Raw genomic sequence first — 16,693 nt, forward strand, 5'->3', positions numbered from 1 at the left:
CATTTGAAGTTTCTTCATGCAACTGGACTCATCATCTGCTCTGCATGGGCGCATATCCTGGGGTGACTTTATAAACACAGCAGAATGCATCCATCCATGTCCCTCTGCTGTCATGTCATTTCATCCAAATTGAGTTGTTGTTGTTGTTGTTGTTGTTTTTGTATGTTATCATTCGCCATGTTTAAAAAATATATTCTATATATATATATATATATATCCACTACGCGCGTCGTTACGCGTCATTTCCAGGCCACAATAACAAAACGGGAGAGGGGGGTGACATAAGCTTGTGGAGCGTTATGAATATAATAGAATATAATATATAATATGCAAGCAACACAGACGGGAGTTGCGTGTTGGAACAGATGAGCGAGGCGTGCTTTCTCGGGGCAACCTGTCCTACTTCCCTCCTTGTATACTCCCCCCCCCCCCCCCCCACCCCCCAAAAAAGAAGAAAAAGAGCAGAGAGCGCCACTTACGTGTAGTGCTGCGGGAAGTGGTGCGTCCCGGCGGTCGGCGTGGACACGCACACGAGAAGTACAGTTTGGATGCACAGGAGGCACAGCGCGCCGTACGACGGGGCTCCCATCGCCATTTTCCCCATGAAATATTCAACAAAGTGGGAGAAATAAGCCCAAGGGCCGGGTGGACGCAGGGCGACGGAAGGGGGTGGGGAGGGGGCCGGGGTGGGGGGACTGGGGGGTGGGGGTGGCAACAACTGTCTCCTGCAGCCGAGCTAAGAATAAACCCAGTCCGGAGAGAGGACGAGGGGAGGGGGTTGGAAAGAAAGTGTCCGCCGCCGGGAGCTGGTGGATGGACGAGCGGAGGAGGGCTGGAGGACTCTTCCGCCGCGTATCGGGGGGCGAGAATGTCACTCGTTCGCGGTGGAGATGAGGAAGAGGAAGATGCTCCGCCGCCGCCGATGATGATGATGATGTGCACCTATTTGCGCTGTCCTCCCTCCCTCGCCGCCGCCGTGCACATTTGCTCCCTGTCTCCCTCCCTCTCTCTCTCTCTCTCTCTCTCTCTCTCTCTTTCCTTCACCACTGGCTCCTACGGGAAAAGACGCGCGAGTCAAGCCACATGACATAGCACGTCGACTGCATCCGGTGGGGAGGTTTCAGAGTAAGAGGTCACACGATGACGTTGGCTGAAATGCACTTTCGACAAGTGCCGTGAGTTTATACGGAGGAGTGTTGGGGCCACCCAGAAATTAATAATTACACTACCGGAAATAGTTTAAAAGATTTTTTTTTTTTTATTATTTCAATTAAAAACTTTCTACCATTAATGTGACCCAGTGGCGTCACAAGGCCTATTTTAGGGGAGGGGGGCTTCTTAAGCCAATTTTTTATTTTTATTTTTTAAGTCTTCGACCCCCCCTAAAAAAATGAAAAAATGATTTGGTAGTTTAAAAATATATAATGTGTTTCCCCCGTCCAAGTACACCAAGTATTTCAGAAAACGTGGGGAAATTGATGGTCCAATGAAATTAAGGTTGAACTTTCTAGCCATTTTGGCACAAAAAACAATTGTGCAAAAAGATGCAGAGTCCTCCAGCACTTAGAGCAGTTCGAATGACTAATATCGCAATAGTCCGGTGCAATGACCATTGTGCAAAGGGCGCTGAGACTTCAAGGAGTGTATGCGGTTTAAAGTGACGAGTCGTGCGATAATCTGGGACAATGTTGGTTGTGCAAAAGTTACAGATACTCCTCAATCAGTGTGCAAATGGAGCAGATGCTACTCTGGAATGAGTGGCCAGTATATGCAAATAGTGCAGCATGGCGAGACAACTACAGGGAGTGCACGAATATTACAAGAATAAAGGAGTATATTTTGAACCCCAGTCCCCAGAACTATGAGGCAGATGTGCAGTCATCCACGGTGCCGGTTAGTACATGTTAGACAAATTAGATTTTTTTTTTTTAACACTAAATTTAAAAGTGTCCCTTTTAAATAATGTATTACATAGTGGTATTTCAAATTGTTTTACATTGAAGTTCAGATCACATCACTTCCTGCGCTGACTCTGACTTTACACAACTGTGAGTCCAAGACATTTCACCCCCCTGCAAGCAGCCAATTGGGCGCATCTGGCCCCCTCCTTACACGCTTTTCTCTCCAAACTCGGGACATTCAGGACGATAAACAGAAACTAGGGGCTTTATCTTGGTCATTAGAGGCAAAGACTCCTGAGGAGCGGATATGGGACGAACTGGGGTGTAAACATTTATGCATCACCTTGGAGGCCTCCCGCTCTCCAAATCGCATTTGTTTGACTTCGGTTGGATTTACATTGCAGGTCCAAGTGCCCAATTCGGATTTAATGCCTGTCATATATATATATATATATATATATATATGTAAATGACTCCACAAGGAGGTGACAACACGGAACAATCATACATAAATGATATAAATATGCATGACATAGTGTTCATTTGGCCCGAACTGCCACTTCTCGCTATTGATTTGAGAGAGGGCATTCCTCCACTGTTTACTATTTTGCTTATCTTTCTTATATTAAAAGAATAAAGTCATACATTTTCAAGAAAAAGTTACATATTTTGGAGATGAACAGTTGGATATTTCTGACATAAAGTCAGAATTTTTCATAAGTCATATTTGAGGGGGGTGGGGGGAAATCTGACATTTCCAGAACAAAAACGTGTATATTTTTAAGATGTCATCTATTTGACGTTAACGTTGGAATTGTACAAGAATAGAGTCACATATGTGAGAAAAAAAAAAGTGTCATATGTTCACAATAAGAAGTTGCATATTTTAGCCCAAAGTCAGAATTCTACAAGAATAAAGTTGCATATATCCAATGCGTATCAGATTTGATCCACTTTTTTGGAAGAGGTGTGATTCCGATTTGAAGATATCGGATTTGAAAACGGATGAGCGTTTGAATGGAGTGCGAGGGGGAATTAGCAACGAGCTACCTCGCTGCCGTGCTGTCACCGGCTATCGAGGCTGGACTCTTCACATGTAACATAACAGAAGGGCAGGGCACGTAAACAGGAGGACCTGAATAAACGTAAGCTTATGCTATGCTAGTACATTATAGTGGCACCACTTTTTCCTCTGGATAGAAATCAGATGCTGTTGCGTTTAAGGGCAAACACAGGGCTGGGCCGGGAGGTGCACGGAAACCCCGAGAGTAGATCTAATTCAGCACCAAGTCCAGCCCCGCACACTCCACCCTTTCCAAGTCTATCTATCCCCCGACATGATCGGCTGTATGTTTATTCCGTATAGCCGTGTAAATAGAGGGCCTACTGTCCAAGAAACCGCTGCGCCATCCGTTTACAAATGCTCACGTGAGACACGTGCCATTCTCGACTGTAACATGGAGCTGACAACCTCGCTTTGTTACAACTGAAAACCAACGCATAGTAGTCTCTGCGGTCGAGTTAATAAACACCCAAACAAAGTGCAATGTATGTATGCGTGCAAGTATAAATGTGGCAGATGACTTTTCAATAAAATAGCTGGGGTGCAAAATAGGTATGTTGTTGAAAAGCAGACACGATGATGTTGACAAATAGCTTTTTTTCCACCAATTGTAACATGTGCATTCCCGTCAACAACTGTAAGAAAAATATTCACTAAGAGAATATTCATTTATTTCCATGGGCAGCATTACTCACTGTTTACTTATCTAAATTTCTCTGTGCCTATTAAAAAATAAATAAATTAAAAAAAATTCGGAATAGTTTTGTCAAGTCTTGTAGCGGCGTGTGTGGTAAAGAAGGAACAGAAGAAAGCCACACAGCGATCTGCAGGTTTGCCGCACAGCACTTCTGTCCGCACCCCGTCAAGAACAAGCGAAATTGTTTCGGAAGAGACGACAAAAACGCAGCAAAGACCTCAGCAGGAGTTCCCCCCGCCAAAAAAATCCAAAGATCTAAGACAACTCCTGCAGCTCCCCACCACAGGAAGTAGAATCCAAGAACACCTTCCCACTGTGGGACCTATTTCGGAGAAATACGAAAGTGGGATACATATCGATTTTTAAAACGTGACAGAACCCGAACGACGGCGAAAACAAATGGCCGTGTGTTCTTACAACTCTGAGAGTGCGTCGTACTCGAGAGACAACACACCGCACAACAGAACTCTTTCCAGCAACCAAGTGCGAGTCTCCTCCAAACCAGATGTCTGCCGTAGTACCAAGACTGACCTGTGAGAGGCAGCATGGTGCCGCGGTGCATCTAGACGGCAGTAAAATACAAGGAAGAAAGGGTCATTTGGCAGCAGCAGGAGCTTCATGTCGCTTCTCTAATTGGCAATCATTTTGTTTCGCGTCACAAGTGGCAGAGTCTGCAGCTCGGCCGAAGGATTTACCATTGTAATAATCGATTTTACATTTCTGATTGTAAATCACTTTGAACAAACCCCACACCGCGGGATAATCACAACGGCCGATCTTTTAGAACATCTGCTAATCAGACCTTTGCTGTTGGCCGTAGAAATGCTCAAATTAGGCCCCGTTATTGGTATGCGCGTACCCCGCAGAAGGGGGAAACTTTATCCCTCCCAGTAATTCTGTTGTGTTGTTTGATGCTTTCCTTCCTCCCCAAATGCAGAAAAACAGCAATCATCATTGATGGATTTACTGGCAACGCTTTCCATGGTGACATTCGTGATAACGGAAGAGTCTAGAAGACTGATGGTGGCTGACTCACACTGAACATCTCTGCCGACTCACAGCCACCTTGACTCGCTCCTTTCCATTTAAACAAGCTTTAAGATCCACCGGCGCCCTCTCGGAAAGGTGAATGCAAAGATAAAAAGAGGTCGTTAATCTTTTCAATTCTTCATATTAGTTAAGATTGTTTGTCAGGGGTATATTGTCAAATGAAGCGTGTCAAGTAGCGGTTGAATAACAAGTGTTTGGTCGTCGAGCATAATGTGATGAATGTTGAGTCAAAGTCTAATTAATTGATGACGTCTGATATTTTCTTTCTATTATCAAGAAAGAATTCAGCAACTCAAACAGTTCACATTCAATTATTCTTATTATTTTTTTTAAAGGTTCTGTAATATTTACTGCATTTAGCCATATCATTTTCCGTTATTTTAAAGAGGCCTTCTTCAAAAGCACTTTATCTTGAACAGGAATCTAATTATAAATCGTGTATGTGAGAGGGCGGACAAGCTCCGACGCTTTCTCGAGGATCCGCTCCTCATAAGAGCCGATCGATCACGCGGGCTAAAAGGATCGGCTCGGCGAAAACACACGGATCAATAAACTCGAGCCCGGCCGGTCGGACAACTGGTGCGGAGAAGACGGACAAGAGGCGTGCCTGCGCGGCCCCCGGGTCTCTCTTATTGGCTGTTCAATTTGTCCTCAAGTGATTGACTTGCCAATCTGGCATTGATCTGGAGGGAGAGAAGCAGAAAGGGGACAGGCCTCTCTTTCCGGAGCTCGCCGCCTCTTGCAGGTTGAATCAATCAGCCCTTGTTTGCCCTCTCTGAAGGACTTGGGGGGGGGGGGTCGCCACTACCCCGCACACCCCTGACACTTACACATATACACTCTGGCAGCTTATCTTCTCCCTCCACCGTATCCATCTTCACCTCCTTGCCTAACCTCCTCCGCCGCTGATATTCTGCTGCGCTGCACAGAAAAGTGAGGCCTCACACGCGGTAAAACCTCGTCTAGTCAGCACGCCGAATGCGAAGATCTCTGATTAGAGAGGTACGGACAGGGCGGCGGTGTCACTTTCACGGCGGACGACAGAGCCGGCCGGTCGCCCGTTGAGAGCGAGTCGACGGCGCTCTCGGCAAACTTCAACGGCTCTCTCAAGTGCTCCTCCATGCAAAAAAATCAAATAATAATAATAATAATTTTTTTTTTTTTTAAATGGGCACTGTCACTCCTTCACCAGATGCGTCCTGGGCAACCGGGGGATTTTTTTCAACCGCAGCGTGCCCTTGTATTCAAGGTGAACATATGGAGGAGATGGTGTGACTGATTCCAGCAATCAAGGTCATCTTCCTGTGTCCCGCCAACTGCCATTTAGCTTTATTTTCTGTTTGGTTTTGAGCTGAGAGGATGCTGGTCTTTAAGTTTGTAAAATTTGGAGTGCAACCAAAACGTTGGGAGTGTGTATCGGTTGTCATTTTCATTTTCAATTGTCAATCGTTTAAAAATAAAAAATAATTTTTAAATCTCAAAATTTAAAATGTGACTGATTATTTTATTTGTTTTTTTTAATCTTGCATGAAAAATGAAAAACAAAGGCAGATTTTTCACATTGAAATTTTAGGCTCAGATTAAGAATACAAAGTGGGAAAAGACCACAAGGCGGAATTTGATTTTAAGATTGAATTGGTCAGGTATGCATGATTTGAACGTTTGGTAATGAGCATTAGTAATGATGTTTTAGGTTTGGGGAGAAAAAAAAACAAAAAAACAAAATCAGCCTTGGACATTGTGTTGTCACAATGCAACGCATTGTAATAGACCTCCTTTTAGCTAGCCTCGACTGCTTTCCCTTTGGATTTCTGGGAAATGACAGAAGACAACAACCCATCATAAAGGAAAGAGACAGGCACATATTCCGATAATCAGGCAAAATTTGAGCATTATCCCTCTTTCGAACAAAGCCAGAAAAAGTCAGATTATCGGATGTCTCTGAAAGATTATGATGAACGATTATCCTGTGGTGTGCGGTGTGATTTTTTTCCCTCCTTTCCTGCTCAGGAAAACAGTCAAGAGCGACTCTTGTAAATGTTCAACCTGTTCGATACTTAAGTTAACAAAAGTCCTGTGTAGATCTACGAATTTGTTTGCGAATCAGTTTGAAAAAAAACAAAAACAACTGAACTCATCATTTTTGCATTCACATGGAAACGAATCAAAATACATATTTTATTCTGACAATAGCTGCAATGCTTCGTTTACTTTTGATTTACTGCGATTGGGCAAATGCGCAGTCGGACCCGATCACGTGGATCACAGAGCCATAGTCTCCACCAAAACGCTAATCTCCGTGGAACAAGGCGCCTGGTCCGATGGCCGTGAGGACCTGAACGAATGTCCATGGCAGACTGTGACCGCGGCAAATTAATTAGATAAAGTTGTAAGAGTCGTTCAACATTGTGCCAGATGATTGACGAGAGCTAGCCACCTACCACTAGCTAGCAGCTAAGATAACTAGCGGATGTTGCCAGCCAGCGTGGATTTACAAGTTTTATGGCACAGAGACATTTTTCAGAACTACAGCCACAATGCGGAGAGGGATCCTGGTTCAAGTAAGCCCTTTCAAAATGGCATTTCCATTCATTTCAATGGGGGAAAATGAACAAATTAAAATAGTATCTCAAGGTACCACTACAATTTCGAATCTGAAATAAATTCCAAACAAATCTTTCTAGTCAACCCAGATTGATCAATGGTTTGCTTTCCATCCCTCCATTTTCAGAGCCGCTTCTCCTTGTTGGACTCCCTGCGTAATGCACGTCCCATCTACAGTCAATGAATGGCACACTTTGCCAACATCACTGACGGGGCAGGGGGGGACCACTTCGCTCTGCAATCCTCCTTGACTGCAAGACAAACACAGTTAAGCAACGATGTCGGGCCGCAAGGCACCCTGGGACCTTTCATGCTCAAATGTCAGAGCATTTCATCCTGATGATGATGACTCACTCCCCTTCGCTCTTAATCTGCACGAAAGAACAACAGCGGCCATTAATGAGGCAACAGTGGGACAACAAGCACTATATCAAATGTTACCGCCAGGAGCGCGTGCCGTGCTAGCTTGTTAATATGGGACGAATGCATATAAAAATGCACGTTTATAGTCTTGTCAACTATGAGTTTCCCTCCACTCCACGCCACAAGTCGAGTGCCTGCAAGTGAAAAACGGAGCAAGACTCAGCCCTCATTGACATGCTCTACTAGAGGCCTAACGGTCCCTGGGTAATGGCCTCTTTGGGCTTCAGGATATCCTCCCTCATGCATGCATCAAAGCCGGGATTGAAGAGGCTACAGTAAAACAAGAGGTGGAGGGAAAGAGACATGAGGACCACACAGGGAGAGGCTATGAAAAGGGCTCAGACGCCGACATTTTAACGGGGGAGGTAAATAATACAACACACAGTGCAACCTGTGAAATAGAGCACCATCGTTCCCATGGCAATGAGTTCCAACAGGTTTTCCTGGAGGAAACGATGTAGTCAATCAGTTAATAAAACCCTGTATTCGGTGGACATGATATTTGAAAGGGGACATTATGGAAACTGTGCTTTTGATGGCTTGTGTACAAATAGTTGGGTCACTGGAGTCCCCGTCAACACAAGTGTCAAATTACACAATCAAGTAAATCTTGTTGTCGGTCTTTGTCTTCAAATACGGCCTTAAGTGAGCCGCTGTGCACTTCCGGGGGTTCATTTACATTCTAACCGCCCCCGCACCGGGTTTCTCCACCCATGATCAGCGAGGCTGGCCAGAAGATCCAGGGCCACTTTCAAGTGACCGCCAGACTACACTGTGTGAAACATCATGTAGCAGCATACCCACATCGCCCATGGGTGCCATGCACCTACTTTCATGTCAAAGCAAAAAGGTAAGCAGAGCTGCATCGAGTTTTGTCAACAACGTCACCTTCTGGTAAGCAGCTCATACTTGATTGATTGGTGAAGTTGTTGATACGGTGGTGTTGTATTTGGGTTTGGTGATGTGCCACATACACACAGTTTAATGTATGAACTGCTGCCTCCATGAGTGAAAATACTCGTCTTTATTGGAGCTGCTGGATGTTTTTCTTTTTCACCATTCTGGGCTCTGCAGAAGAGGCTTGCCTGCTCTATCCCCCAGCTCCACCCTCAGTTGTCATGGTAACAAAATCCATACTCGCCATTGGCCCAGCAGTCTGCACCGTAGTGTGCAGTTGCGCAATTACACGGCGCCCACTCAAACGGGTTAATTTCAGCAAGCCAAAAAAAAAAAACGTTAGGTGTAAAAAGCGTTCTATAATTCTTCATCAGTTAAGTCAGTTCATATGTTAAGTCACCTGGGAACTGCAAAAAAATAAAGAAATACCATTTTTAAAAAAGCAAAATCTGTCTCCTTTAAGCAACATTTTAGGAGAACATTTATCGGTCCTACAATGGGGAAATTTGCCAATTAGCATTACCAACTCAAAGTAGAACAATGTCAAATACAACTAAAATCACTCCCTTTGAAGACACCTGACGCATAATGGCGACACTAAAGCGGGATACTGTCATCGATGTGCATTTTATAGCTACTGCTGGACTTAACTTCATCTGGTTGGCATGCAGCATAAGAATTTTGTTTTTGGTTTGCCATCACTGGTAAACTGGCACTGAATTTCAAATAGCATAACACCGTCAAGGCCGTAGTCCGCTTGTAGTCGGGGCACACGGCAGCTTCTCCGCATCCTCTATCCGCTCCACCATTCCTGTCTCGTTTGTGTCCTCATCTCTCATCATCGGTCTTCTCCTCCTTTGCTGAACCGTGAGCGTCCCAGGGGCGGCGACAACACGAAACCCGTGGCCCAAAACGCACCACTGCACCTCCCGCCCGCCTGTCCTCTCTGTCCAAAAGCCATCTGCTTGCTGTGCACATCGCGGATCTGTCGATGCTAACTAATTATCATTCACACCAAAAGTGCTCATCGTGACCCTGCCTATTGTTTGCTCCATATGCCGGCTACGCAGCAGGCACCTGTCTGCATGTGTCCTGCAAGGAAGTCAACGAATATCACCGCACGCACACCCAAAGCTGTGACCTTCGACGTGTCCTGTGAAGCTTTGAAAGCATAACTGAAAACACTCAGACGCTCAGAAGCCACTTCATTAGGTACACCGGAACAATGAGACCCAAGAGCTGTATCAAGAACATCTTCCCTTATAAAGATAACGCTGCAATGCTCAGGTTTTGGCCCGGTGAGCGAACCTCATGACGTTAACAGCTCAGCTCGACGAAGAGTCAGAGCCACCTCACTCAATAAATAATCAAGGTGTGACATGCCTGCTATTACGGCAAAGCCAAAAGGTAAGCAGAGCTGCATTGGGTTTTGTTGGATGGACAGAATAGCGTTAGCTTCTGAAGAGATGTCATCGTCATGGTAATGATGTCACAGTCATTTTTTTTTTTTGCACCCAAATCCGTCGAGTCTTTAACCTAGAACGCCCTTCCATTTGCTAAGATATTGGCACCCCAGGCCTATTTTGCCACTTCGTGACCTTTAATTATAAACCTTTAACTTTTTGTTTATGTTCATTGTGAGTCGTGTACGCCATTTGTGGACTATTTTCAGCGTTTTGGCCCGTGATATTCATGGGAGAACATGTCACTGCAGAGTAAGAAGTGTGCACCCACTCACCCGCCCGGCCTTCACTTTAAAGAGCATCTTAATTGGCATTAATACTGTTGATAAGGACTTAATGGGGGAATTAATAGATAAAGCACTCTGGAGCCCGCTTCTCCACACTCACACTGAGTGACGCACAAACACACACACACACACACACACACACAAAGCTATAAATCAGCATATTTTACCACCATGGATGCACTGAGTGAGAAACTGAAATCCTGAAGTGATATAAAACACCATCGGGCATGATGCACATTAACCTACAGAGGATGCCATTTTCAGCTTTTATTCAGATACTCACACCACGCTGAGGTGGAACCTAAAGCTCGTCAAACTATTCCATAAAAATAGTCAAATGGCCTTCAGATTGACCTACCCCAGTCAGAACATCAAATTACCGACATTCATTGATTCACAGCTTTTGTAAAGTCCCGGAAACAAAGTGATATGAACAGACAGATCTTGACCCGATTTAAAACAATCCCAGCTGCTGCGCTAACTAGACGACGGACCTCCATCTTGAAAAATGACGTGACGTTTACGTCGACGTGCAAGTCACACGGGTGTGCCGATTAAATCAGAACAGATCAACGTGTTAACTTTCTTTGTTTACACGTGAAACGGCACAATAGATTCACCAGGCAGCAATAGTTATAATTGAGAGATTCGCCCACATTTGTTGCATTACTCAAAAACAATTTGGGTTCTGCCAGCTGACATCTTTCTCCCTGCTCCTTTTCAATGCACGCAAAACTTTCTACAACGAGGAACAGGAAACTCCAACAGTTCTTTTGGGGTCAGATGAACTGCGATTTGCATTCACGTGCCGTGAATGGCGACCTGCTAGTTTTATTTGACATTTTGCAAGTGCAGATCGAGACCGCTTTTTTGTGCCTTTCTGATATCCGAAGTGGAGCTCTTGTAGGCTGAAATGCCGGCATTTTTAGGCAGACAAACGTGCATAACCGTCCCTTCATTTTATATACCGTTTATCCTCACTTGGGTTGCGGTTGCGCTGGAGCCTTTCTGTACTACAGTTCTGATGATGCCCGCCACCAAGAAGCAAGGACACCGGAAAGTGGCCATCTCTCTAACTTGGGGTCTTTAAGGGCTTTCACACCATGCCACACGTGCGCCTCGAAAATGGGGCCCAGCATGTATGTCGCGAAGACAAACGAAGACACCTGCGAACATTAGAGTCCTGCGATTCTCTTTCGCAAGCATGTTCGCGTCGTCCACCTGACAGAGGCTACTCATTTTCACCCCATAGCCAGTATTCAGTGTCTATGCGCACGCGTGGTCTGTGGGCCGCAGGGCACCTTCAACAGAGCGCCACACATTGAGAGGGGAGGGGTGGGTGGAGGGTAGGGGGCAAGCCAAGCCAAGCAGGTGTAATACACAGCTGGGCTCTCTTATTGACAATGCTCCTGAGCACCTCGAACGAGTTTTCGCAGCAGTCTACATCTCGCTTTATTCAAGTGAATGGTTTTGTGGTTCTTTGATCCCAAGCTTAGGAAATGGTCACACAAATGGTTATTGCGATTAGGATCATTCAGTCATTGAGAGCACATTCTAATTGAATACCTACATTCAAAATGAGGGCAGAATTAAGAGGGGGCATTTTTAAAAAAAATATTTGTTTCAGTCTAGTCAGTGTTGTGCTTGTGCTGTCTCGCTCATGCCCGCCCCTCTCTCTCTCTCTCTCTCTCTCTCTCTCTCTTTCTCCCTCCTGAGCGGCAGGTTTGGGCTTTTTTCCCAGAAATGTGTTAGATGGATCGAGGGTGGCAGATGCTATCCTCTTCTCCCAGAGGAGACTTCAACACATGTGGAGAGTGGCTAGGCTGGTCATATTAAACACACCATGTGCATCCGCCGTGTGACTCTCTCTCGCTCTCTTTCTATCATACCAAAAAAGAAATAAAAGAAAAATACATATATATATATATATATATATATATATATATATATATTTTTGGAGTGAGACATCCAGTGGCAAATGGTGGGTACTTCAACAGCGCAACAGACGAATCAGCAAAACTAAACTGATTTCTTGCATTCTTCAGCAATAAAAACTTTCTATCAAGCACCCGATAAAATATGTTGTGAAAAGTGCATTTATCATTGGGCCCTGCAGACATCCCATTGTGTGCGTTTGTATGTGCATATCGCTTTGTTTGCGTTTATCAGATCGGGGATATTGCTGCAGTATGCCGACGAATCTTTCTTGCTGTCATAACAACAGATCTCACGGGCGATGGCAATCTATCATTTTGTCAAGCCATCTCTGCCATGACATGGTCTGCTCGTCCCAAAGGGCTGCACCAATAACGACACACTTTTGTTTTTTGAATATAAAGGGCGCGTCTCACCTTAAGCTGTGTACGCACACACAAAGACAATTGGGCCAGATTCGAGCATTTTCCCCGTCCCTTGTAAACAAAGTCAGCGAAGACGCAATTATCCGATATCGCTAAAAGATTATCTTGTGGTGTGGGGTGTGTCCAAAGTAATGTTTCCTCCCTGATCTGCGCGGAAAAAGTCGGACAATCGTAAATGTTATACCCGTTCAATATTTACGATCGCAAATCATTGTGTGTGTGAACAACAGCGTCTATCAACTAAGATCATTCGAGTCACCGTCGGCCATAGCGCGTGGCGTGCTGCGTTGATCGTCTCGAGTACCTCGCGCAATATAAGAGCAGTTAAGAAAACACACGGCGATCGCTTTCCCCAGATCCCGCGTGGGATTTTCTCACACTTTCGGCGAAGATGTTCAAAATTGCTGTGTATGCGTCTACCCTGCTTTTCGTACTGCGATGATAGTCGTATGGAGTGTCAAGGCTGCATGCTGTTGGTTATGTGGCGGGGAGCTGGGAGATATTCAAGATCCACGAACAGCGTCCTGAGGCTTATCTCAGTTCATCTAATAGCTCGGTAATCAAGACATCTGCATGTAAATAGGCCTCCGCAATCCCTCCGCAGTTGTTACTGGCAAATAATCAAGGCTTTTAGGTTTAGATCATTTCCATATTCCATTTCATTCTCTCGGTTCTGCGAAGACCAACATTGGGGTAAGATCAGCACACGTTTTGCATGCTGAACAAATAAATTCAACCAAATCGCCCTAAGTGGACCTTCAGTGAATACGACTAAACGTGGTCTCACACGCGCATGTCGAATGTACTCAAGTGTACGGGTTACAACGCAGATAAACGGGCATTCTTTCACTTTGAGCCTTTTCGCAAATCTCCAGCCTCTTTGCTGGAGCTAAACTGGGAGGCGGGACCTGCCAGTGGCGTAGCACACGGAAAAACAGATTCATCGTTTGGTTTTGGGTTTTTTTTGTGTGCGTGTTTGCATGTTTGTGTGGTGCGAGTTCAATATGTCAGTGTTTCGGGAACGTCAATCAATGCAAATGTTGCATGCACCTTATGTCATATGTTAATATGACCAATTGTAAACGATCCAAAAGCTTTTTATGAGCAGATACAGCGTAATCCTTCAGTTGGGTAAAAACAACGATGATGTGAGAGGTGATTGTATGAGGCCACACTATCAAATCACTGGGCTGCCTCAATTTGAAGATATGATCTGAAACGCTCGAGGAGACGAGAGATTCCCCAGGAGGGAACGCAACAAGTGGCGAGGCTCAAACTGAATACCGCGTGGATGCTCGAATCATTTTTTGAACGCTGACATTTGTTTCTATGAATCCCAGCGGAATTTGCGATATCCAAAGCATGCCGTAGTCTCGGTCCGCAGTCTGGGATGTCACAATCTGGTCGGCGATGTCACAATAGACAGAACCCCTGCGCTGTGATGTCTTAAAAAAACGCTCTGTGGTGCCATAAACCATTGGAAATGATGTCATTATCCCTGGTCTGCCATGTCAGACTGCACACAACCCTACGTCTGTTATGCAATAAAAACCATTGCGATGTCATGAAATGCCATAAACCCTGCTCTGTTAATCTTTAACTCCTGGACTTTCCAAATGATGTTGTTTATCACCGGCGTCGGGCGGAATCCTTGCATGTCCAAAAGCATTTTTCAGGAAACCCAAGAAACGGCACGCTTGTTGAGCTACTACCATTCCATCGCCAAAGTTAGCATACCCACACGTGGGGACTAACCAACAGTATAGATTTGCGGAAAAATATGGAACTTACCAAATTTCCGTCCGACGCCAGTGATATCAGCGACGCGGTTTGGTCTAAATACCCCACGGATCAAGAATTACAGCACACTTTTTATGCCAACACATTTTAAGCCTCACTTAAATCAGCCCCTTTTGAGGGGGCGGTCCTGTCTCATGCAAAGGAGCCACTGCTCACGTTGCCCCCTCTACTAGGGGGCTGATGTCAACTACGTTTTTTCGTATTTTCACTTGCGGAGGCAACAATTTGTCACCAAGTCGCCAAATGGCACTTCAGCGACTAAGCGGCTACGTGCATCCACGGTTCCGATTCTCAACCCGCCAATTTCAAAGCTAGCTAAGGGAAAGAAGCTTGTTTAGAAACGCGATTGAGTTGAAGACTTTTGTTGTCCCTTCCAGCAACCCGAACTTGAATTTTGTAGGTGTGTGACTTTTTTCTTTTCCATTCCTGAAAAGCATCTAATCTTCTTACTAAGCAGTTTCCTTTGCCGTGACCCCGACTGGCTGCCGACTCCTGCTTTTGGACGAATCTGTCCGCACCCCCACCATTGTGTCCCTAAAGCCCAATATGACAACACGGTCTGTCTTTCCTCCTAATTTTGAAAGTGCACGTGTGAGCTTTTGTTTTCGCTAAAGTACGTCTGATATGATTCATCGATTTATAAGTCTCTGTGACTAATAGCAGGAATATCTGTCCTCTCAAATCTGGCAGACTGATGACCAGGATCCGGAAAGTGTCTGCCGCTGACCGGGCTGCAGGTTAAGGGAAACGAGACGAGGATTTGGAAATTAGCCGGTGTCTTGAAATGGGGCGGGGTCGATCGCAAACGAGGAGAGAATTACTCACCGTACGATCTGTTCAAAAGTGCAAATACCGCACCCAGCACATTGGAAGCAAAATGCCTTCATCTTGTTTTAACGTGCGTGTTTTACAAAAGATATTCCTGCTCAGCCAACGAAATCAAATAAAGGGAGAGTCATCGGTTTTTGATCCGCTTTGTCCTTGACTTGTCCTGGGAAAAAGAGGGGTACATTTTTGCGCCATTTGTTACTCTGGAGACGATTGCAGAATTGAAAACAGTAAATAAGGCGGTAATGGGCTTTGAGCCTCCTGTCATCTCCAGTCTCGTTCTGGCTATCACGCAGGATATTAGCAGATAAATCTAAATGGCTTCCTTTTGAGGCGGAGCACAATGGCTATTGATCAGACAACCCTTTGGCGAGTGGGGCAGGCGAGGGAGAGTTTATTAATTAGGGATTGACAGTCAATTCCCTCCTCTTATTCACCGACGGACACCTCGGGAATCCCGATGAGCCGTGCGCTCGATGCATTCGTCGACGCCGAGCTCCAGTCTGCCGGCAAACACAATGACCGTGTAAGCGCTATCGCAGAAACTGGAGCGTTGACCCCAGCCGGTGCTCATGTGGCGTAAACCTGAGCACAATGTGAGATCAGCTGCTCATTCGAGTGGAAAATGACCAGCCAACGCCCCCCACACACACACACACACACAAACTCACATCTTCATTTTCTTGGCCTTGGGTGCCGAGTGACCCGTTGGCATTATGTCACCGCTATCACGTTTGCTGTCGACTTTAGAAATGCATCTTAAAACTTTACTTAGTGGAAGATCTGCAGTGGGGGGAGGGGGGTAAATGGACATGGGGGCTGCCATGTTGCTCAGGTGACTTAGAACGGCCATACTAGTCAAACAAAAAATAAAGACGTGGGTGACAAAGATTATTTGCTTTTAAAGGAGACAAAGCATCTATGGGGGGGGGGGGGGGGGGGGGAATGAACAAAATACAAAAATAAAATAAGCCTACAAAGTCTACCAACGATGACAAAAATCCAATGTTTAGGCTTTGTTCAATATATGAATATTCGAGGAAGTTCTGGTTCAAACCATGTCATCAGGCCGCAGTTATCGTAGTTTGTCTGCGCGTACAGGAAGTCAAGCTTTTTTTTTTTTTTTTTTTCTTGGTCACTTGACATTCAGCATAACGTGGCTTCAGATTAACAAACAGCCACTGCAACCACAGAGAAAACAAACTCCACACGGGAAGACCAGCGCAGAGAAGTCAAAGCTCCGAACCTCCGAACCTCAAAACTGTGAAGCAGACGCGCTAAGCACTTTATCTGTCCGGAAAAGGAAGGAGTCGAGTTGAG

At 45.3% G+C, this 16,693-nt stretch overlaps 1 protein-coding gene and 1 long non-coding RNA gene across 6 annotated transcripts in view; one reads left to right on the forward strand and one right to left on the reverse strand.

Moving 5' to 3' along the window:
* The window catches only part of cacna2d2a (calcium channel, voltage-dependent, alpha 2/delta subunit 2a), a 202,871-nt gene that overhangs the window by 158,676 nt on the left and 27,502 nt on the right, over positions 1–16,693 (reverse strand). For 2 of the 5 annotated variants that reach the window (XM_061783404.1, XM_061783403.1), the window contains exon 1: positions 480–1,020. The exons of 1 other annotated variant lie outside the window; for it this stretch is intronic. In XM_061783404.1, coding sequence (XP_061639388.1) covers positions 480–604 — 125 coding nt within the window. In that variant the 5' untranslated portion in view covers positions 605–1,020. Of the gene's footprint in view, positions 1–479; positions 1,023–16,693 lie in introns of those variants that run through there. 2 more of the 5 variants (XR_009789987.1, XM_061783405.1) reach the window with 2 other exon arrangements.
* Positions 4,182–6,115, forward strand: LOC133483943 (uncharacterized). Its single transcript, XR_009790249.1, has 3 exons — positions 4,182–4,360; positions 4,599–4,786; positions 5,904–6,115. It is a non-coding gene; the product is annotated as an uncharacterized LOC133483943 (long non-coding RNA).

The sequence above is a fragment of the Phyllopteryx taeniolatus genome, chromosome 9 (genome assembly GCF_024500385.1).
Source record: "Phyllopteryx taeniolatus isolate TA_2022b chromosome 9, UOR_Ptae_1.2, whole genome shotgun sequence".
Lineage (NCBI taxonomy): Eukaryota > Metazoa > Chordata > Actinopteri > Syngnathiformes > Syngnathidae > Phyllopteryx > Phyllopteryx taeniolatus.